The sequence below is a fragment of the Neophocaena asiaeorientalis genome, unplaced genomic scaffold (assembly GCF_003031525.2).
Source record: "Neophocaena asiaeorientalis asiaeorientalis breed wild unplaced genomic scaffold, Neophocaena_asiaeorientalis_V1.1 scaffold409, whole genome shotgun sequence".
In the NCBI taxonomy this organism is placed as follows: Eukaryota; Metazoa; Chordata; class Mammalia; order Artiodactyla; family Phocoenidae; genus Neophocaena; species Neophocaena asiaeorientalis.
This window is the reverse complement of record NW_020175208.1, coordinates 1,726,231-1,733,695: the sequence shown is the minus strand read 5'-3', so window position 1 is coordinate 1,733,695 and position 7,465 is coordinate 1,726,231. Positions and strand designations below refer to the sequence as shown.

The window sequence follows — 7,465 nt, the reverse complement described above, 5'->3', positions numbered from 1 at the left end:
CCGCCCCCACAGGCTTCCATACTGACCGGAGAAAGCTATGGCGAAGATCCCACCTGCAGCTGCATCACGGTGGAACTTGAGCAGGACCTGGTTGGATGAGCTGTGCATTGTCTTCTTGGCCAAGCTGTGGCTGAAGGTTCCGAGCTGTGGGGCTGTCTGCTGCGGCCCATCCCTGCAACAGGAAAGAAGGTCCTGCATGTCACGGGTCACCATGCCTACCTGTTCCACCTGGTGTGTCAGAGGCCTTCAGTGAGCAGAGACATCCCTGTGTTGCCTTCCCTGGAACCTTATCCAGTCCCTCCCATTTGTTCTTAGCTATTGTCTGGAAACTAAATGAGAAATCAATCCAGGGCAGTCAGGTGACAGTTATCCAGCCCTGGAAATTTTGAGAAGAAATCCCATTATTTTCTGCTGACTCCCAGAACCTCCAAACAAAGAAATTTTTAAATTATATCTTTGTCCAAAGATTCAGTGGTTTGGAAAAAAAGCTGTCTAGGATACTGTGCTTATCAACTAATAACTCATATTCCCATTTTAAAATTAACTCAAGATATGCTGACTATATAACTCAGAGCTGAGCTGTCCAGTTTGGTAACCGCTAGGCTACATGGGACTATTTACTTTTAAGTTATCTAAATTTTAATAAAGTTTAAAAATCAGCTCCTCAGTCACTCTAGTCACATTCAAGTGCTCAATGGCTACATGTAGAGTGGCTGCCATATTGGACCTCACAGATATGGAATATTTCTCTCACTGTGGACAGTTCTGTGGTCAGCACTGGCTCAGCATGACATGTCCAGTGGGACTTCACAAAATTCCACTCCAAAGCTCTTTCACCAGTTCAGGTAGCTTATCTTAGGTAAATGAAGAATTTTGGTTTGGGCTCTGGAAATACTGAGAAAAGTCAGCTCATCTACGCCCTTTCCCATTCCCACACCCGTTAGTACTTTGACCCCCGGCAGGACTCCAGGTTGGGAACCACTGTCTTGCCATTCCTTTCCCTCCAAGGAGTCCAAAAGGCTAACTGAAGCTGAGTCATCATTCCACTATGTTTATTTGAGACCCAAGAGGCTGACAGCCATTTAAAACCATTCCGCTCGTGGTATTCTGGACAAATAGATGGGTGACCCAGTTTACAGCCCAGTTAGTGCCCTTTTCTCATTGGCCGCTGACATGGCAGCTGGTCCTACCAGACGGTGATGAAGTCTCCAGAGGGCTCCGTCTGTAGCAGGCTGATGTTGAGGCGGATGCCGTGACCAATGGGTACGGTGATCAGCCAGACACAGTCCTGGGAGCTGGAGTAGGGACTGGGAAAGCCCGGGGAGTACACAGTGCCATTGAAAGAGGTGACGTTCCCGCCACAGGGCACTGCCAGGGAGAGGATACAAACACAGATGAGTGCTGGAGATCACCTCCCCCCTGAGAATTCAGATGACTTCCTGATGCAGTCCCGGCCCCCAGCACGAACCATCCTGCTCCATGAGGCTGGGCAGGATGGGGAGAGGAGATGGGGCTGAGGGAGGGCCAGGCCTGGCGTTCCCTGCTGTTCCCAACACACCACAGCTCTAGTGGCCCTCCATCTTCAGTGCAGGTCCTCTGTGGGCCTGCCTCAGCCCCTGGCCCCCCTCTCTCTCTTTCTTGTGGAAGAGACCTGTCCAGAAGGAAGGACACACTAAAGCTACCCCCTCTCCTTTCCTAGGAATACTAGAGTCAGGGCTTCAGTACTGTTGCTGGGAAGAGGTAAGAAATTATGATAGTATCTCTTTCTTTCTCTTTTTATTCTGAGATTCTTGGAGTCGGACTTTTGGTCTTGACTTAAGAGTTGTGGATTCTTGTGGTGAGGCTATGGTTGGGTTCAAATTATGGCTAAACCATTAATTGACTAGATAATTGACTAGATAAGTGTAGCCTCTCTTTCTTCACCTAGAAAATGGGACTAAGACTTCGCTCCTCATAGGACCGTGGTGGCAATCAGATGAACTGCTCCGTGTAAAATGCTCACCCAGTGCTAGCTCAAGGAGGAGGCATCTGCTACATAGACATGATCCTCTCTCCCTATCTTTCTGTCTCCCCAGAGCAAACTTACACTTAGACTCACTCTGATCTAGGCTTTAGGCAGGGGTATAAAGAGTCCTGGAAGTCTCCATGGTATTTGGATTTAATCACCATGGAGAATAAAAAGAGGTTCTGGGCAAAAAAAAAAACCCCAAAACAAAAAAAACCCTGGTCCAGAATAATAAGTGTATTGGTTGGCATGGGTCATCACACAGAGATATGGATGGGGCCAGACCAGGCTAAGAAGAAAGAGTCCCAATGCCTCCAAGCGGCGGCCAGGGTTCCTGCGAATGTGAACACATCCCGAAGCTGGTACACATGGGCATGCCATCCCTCCTCTGTGTACTGAACCTCCATCTGGTGCCAGGCATGGCCAGGGGAGGCAAAGGACAGCAAGGATACCACGGCACGTGATTCTGATCTGTGACTGTGTCCCAGGGGACTGTGAGTGAGTTTTAGAGGGGCCCTCATCTGGTCCTGTGAAGGGGTGAGGGAGTCCTGGCAGAATTCACATTTAGACTCAGACCTGAGGGATGACAAGGGCCAAACAGGTAAGGCAGGAGAGAAGAGCAATGTTCTATAAGAAGGGGCCAGCATGTGCTCAGAACCCGGGGCCAGAGAGGACGGCACATGGTGAAGTGGAAAGTATTTCAGCTGAGCTGGAGTGTAAAGTCTGAGAGAGTGGAGAACAGGGGGAGGTAAGTGGGGACCAGGCCCTAAGGCACACCGTGTGCTACCCCAAGGGGGTTGGATGTTACCCCAAGGGAGATGGGGACGCCTTACTAGCTTCTGAGCAGGGCAGTGTCTGGAGTACATGAATGGCTTCGAAGGCTCACCCTCAGTACACTGTGAAAGGTGGATTGAGGAACACAGACTGAAGGCTGGGCGCCCAGTGACGAGCCTCATCTAAGTGGCCTGGATTAAGGTGGAGGCAGCACACAGAGAGAAGTGGATGCATTGAAGGGCAATTAGGATGTAGAATTAGCAAGACTTGGTGACTAGGTCGGATAAGGGAGAGGGAGGCTGCCCAAATTGAAGGCTGAATAACCAGGGGACTAGAGGCACCCTTCACTAGATGAGGATCTCAATGTAAAGGCAGAAAGACGATGACTTCCATTTTGAACACACTGGGATTTAGATGCCTCTGGATAGGAGAAGATATTCAGTAAGGAATTGGATGTACAGGTGAAGAATTCAGGAAAGAGACAAAGGTTGCAGATACAGATGGCATTTGGAGATGTGAGGGAAAGAAGACAGTCTGGGAAAAAAATTCAAAGGACAGCAACACTTAAGGGACAAAGAAATAGATGACCAAAAAGTTGGCACAGGCAGAAAGGTAATTGGAAAAGCAAGAGAAGATGGCGTCTAAGAAGCTAAGAGAAGAGGGCTTCCTTGGTGGTGCAGTGATTAAGAATCCGCCTGCCAATGCAGGGGACACGGGTTTGAGCCCTGGTCCGGGAAGATCCCACATGTCGCGGAGCAACTAAGCCCGTGCGCTCCAACTGCTGAGCCTGTGCTCTAGAACCTGCATGCCACAGCTACTGAAGCCCACGCACCTAGAGCCCATGCTCCACAACAAGAGAAGCTACCCTAATGAGAAGCCCATGCACCGCAACAAAGAGTAGCCCCCGCTCACCGCAACTAGAGAAAGCCCGTGCACAGCAATGAAGACCCAATGCAGCCAAAAACAAACAAACATATAAATAAAAGAAGCTAAGGGAAGAACTTTCTTAGGAGGGAGAAGGGATTGTGGCTCAAGATGTCTGATGGAGGAAGCACTGCTCGTTCCTCTCTCCTGTGATGCCATATAAAGGAGTAAAAAGGGAACAAAAGTCCACAATGAAGCTTGTCATATAGCAGGTGACCAGCCAACAATTCCAGAATGATGGACTGGTTATACACGAGGATGGTTCTGAAAATCTGAAAAACGAACTGGAAGTTGAATAGTTTTAGAGATTATGATCTTATATTCCAACACCAGAACAGCTCAGTTGTGCAAACAAGGTCTCTTTATCTATGGAGAGTTAATACTTCCAGCTCATCGTTTCTGGGCCAGTTACTGCGCTGGGTGCTTTACATGAGCCATCTTGCAACCCTCGCAGCTCTTACGAAGCAGAGGTGAGAAGCTCCATTGTACTAAGGAAGAAACTGGAGGTCAGAGAGGTGAAGTGGTTCAGAGATGAAGCCCAGGGCGGTCTGATTCTGGAACTGGGGTGCTTTCTCCTGGACTATACTGTCCTGCTGCCATATTTTCCCCTTTCAAGACAAATCCCAGCTTCTCCTCCAGGAAAAGGAAGGAAAATGGAACTGAGGTGTGCAGACAGGGGTAGGGACAGCATGACCTCCTGGTCCTTCTCCATCCTGGTTCTGGTTAATGAAGACCCAGGAAAGTGCCACCTCTAGCTCCCTGATATCATCAACTCAGATCTCTCTAGGCTCGTGTAGGAGAGGGAGAATAAGCTGGGAGGTGTTTCTAGAAAACAAGAATTTTCTAGAAAGATGCTTTATTCTCTCCTCCCTTTAGGAAAGTGCCATGATTACCTCTCTCTACCCCTCAGCATATCAGTGTCTTCCCTTCTGACTGGGGACATCTGACCCACGAGGTTGGCTATTCCCAAGGGCTGAGTATGTATTCCTTTGGCTGCGACCCACATCTCTTCCAGGTCCTCCCTAGTGCTGGCCCAGAACTCTGTCCCAGGACCCTCTTCCTGGATAGGCTTGGTCTCATCTCTATGGAAACAGGATGGACAAAGTTTGCCAGGACCTCCCAGCATGGGTGATCCCATGGGGCGGGCACATGGAGGCTGGGACTACTCTGGATCAGTGTCCCTAAAAAGAATCACCAGGGATGAGGGAGGGACATACCTTCACACCTGGGCAGGGGGTGGTCCCAGTTCCGGTTGGTGCCGTGTTGACATGTGAGGACAGGGTGGCCCATCAGTTGATACCCTGGGAGGCACTCGAAGGTCACCGACTGCCCAACATTGTAGCCAGCTCCCCGCACAATGCCATTCGCAAAGGGCTCAGGGTCTGGGCACTCTTGAAGTTCATAGGCTGGAAAATATCATGAGAGAACGTTACTTTCTCCTCTCTGGGCATTTTCTCCCTGACCAGAATATAGGCATACCAGGGAGTTAGCATAGTGGTGGAGGACCAAGACATGGACTCAGATGGGCCTTCCTCATTTTCTAGCTATTGGCTTTGGGCAAATTATGTAAGTTCTCTATGCCTTTGTTTTCTTATTTAGAAAATGGTTATTGTGAGAATCCAGTAGGATCAAATATGCACAGCTCTTTGCACAGTCCTGGCACATGGTAAGAACGTAATCAATGCTATCTGTTATTACTGTTTCCATGGGAATAGGGGACCCAAGGAAGACAAGGCTAGATTGAACCATTCTTCTTCTTCTTTTTTTTTTTTTTTAACATCTTTACTGGAGTATAATTGCTTTACAATGTTGTGTTAGTTTCTGCAGTATAACAAGGTGAATCAGCTATTCGTATACATATATCCCCTCCCTCTTGCGTCTCCCTCCCACCCTCCCTATCCCACCCCTCTAGGTGGTCACAAGCACCGAGTTGATCTCCCCGTGCGATGCAGCTGCTTCCTACTAGCTATCTATTTCACATTTGTGAACCATTATTCTTTGAGCACCTCACTGGGGCTCAGCATTGACCTCCGCTCTTTCCTGTTGCTGATCTCATTCAACCACCAAGGTCACAAACACAGGAAGTGGTCAGGTGAGGACATGAGTGGGGCCCTTCTAACTCTGAGAAATAAGAGCCCATCAGGAAGGAAGAAATGGGGTGGGAGGAAGCCAAACCTGCGGCAAAGGACAGAATAGCTGGGGTAAAAGTCCCTCTAAAGAGCAAGGAAGCTGCTTCCCCGAGTAAGAGTGTGCCTGCCTCACACTCCTTAATGGGAGTGGCTGAGTCCTGGCCCACCACGAGAATCGTTGAGGGGCTTGCTGAGCATGTCACAGAGCAGAACCTTCACTTAATTGGACAGTAACTGGGCTCACCAGACAGAAAGTCGGCCATGGGGGTAGAGGGAGCATTCCCATAGTGGAAATCCTCAGGGGGAGTAGCTGAGACCCAGTGAATGCTCCATGCGAGCCGGTGCACTCATCACGTACAACAACAACACGAGTAACAGTCACCATGAGAGTGCCGTTACTGAAGTTCTCCCTCTGTGACGGTGGCTATTATGTATTTCCTTTCAGTATCGTGCAGGGAGGTCTCTGTGGGAAGAACTGGGCAGGTTTCACTGGACATCATCAAGTAGTTGGCTGTGTTGAAAAAGCGAGCAGTTCTAGAGAGAGTGGGTGGGCTGGTCAGCCAAAGGGAACATGGCTCTGTTAGCAGCAGAGGGTTTGGACAACCTGCCAAACAGTCTTAGTAGAAGTAGGGAGCCTGTAGCTCAGGGAGGTGACTGAATGGATGAATTGGGCTTGTTTTTTTGGTAAAATATTTCATTCATTTATTTATTTATTTTTGGCTGCGTTGGGTCTTCATTGCTGTGTGCAGGCTTTCTCTAGCTGAGGCGAATGGGGGCTACTATTTGTTGCAGTGAGCGGGCTTCTCATTGCGGTGGCTTCTCTTGTTGCGGAGCATGGGGTTCTAGGCACGTGGGCTCAGTAGTTGTGGCTCGCGGGCTCTAGAGCGCAGGCTCAGTAGTTGTGGTGCACCAGCTTAGTTGCTCCGTGGCCTGTGGGATCTTCCTGGACCAGGGCTCAAACCCATGTCCCCTGCATTGGCAGGTGGATTCTTAACCACTGCGCCACCAGGGAAGTCCGAGCTGGGCTTTTAAAGAGAAGCCTCGGTGGGAACAGGGGGACCCAACGATGGGGAGGAGCCTGAAGACCGAGGCCTCATGAGAAACCAGAAGCAGCCTGGAGGAGAGAAGCTGGGTCTTTCTTACAGGGATTGTCTCCAGTGGAAGGAGCTGGGCTTTTCACAAAGAGAGACCCTGAAGTGAGGGTACCAGGACTGCTTTCACAGGGAGAGAAGTCTCAGAGCCCGTTCCACCAGAGGAAGCTTCAAAGGGAGAGGTTGATGAACTAGAGACTGTCATACAGAGTGAAGTAAGTCAGAAAGAGAAAAACAAATAGCGTATAATATTGCTTATATATGAAATCTAGAAAAGTGATATAGATGAACTTATTTGCAAAGCAGAAATAGAGACACAGATGTAGAGAACAAATGTATTGATACCAAGGGGGGAAAGGGGGAGTGGGATGAATTGGGAGATTGGTATTGACATGGGTACACTATGTATAAAATAGATAACTAATGAGAACCTACTGTATAGCACAGGGACCTCTACTCAGTGCTCTGTGGTGACCTAAATGGGAAGGAAATCCAAAAAAGAGGGGATATATATATATATATATATATATATATATATATAT

General features: G+C 48.9%; 1 protein-coding gene across 1 annotated transcript in view; it reads right to left on the bottom strand.

Annotated features, from left to right (window-relative positions):
• Positions 1 to 7,465, bottom strand: part of CSMD2 (CUB and Sushi multiple domains 2) — a 641,557-nt gene that overhangs the window by 97,664 nt on the left and 536,428 nt on the right. The window contains exons 44-46 of the mRNA XM_024765304.1: positions 4,921 to 5,109; positions 1,191 to 1,368; positions 27 to 172 (exon numbers count right to left, since the gene is read on the bottom strand). Of these exons, the coding sequence (XP_024621072.1) occupies positions 27 to 172; positions 1,191 to 1,368; positions 4,921 to 5,109 (513 nt within the window). The remainder of the gene's footprint in view (positions 1 to 26; positions 173 to 1,190; positions 1,369 to 4,920; positions 5,110 to 7,465) is intronic.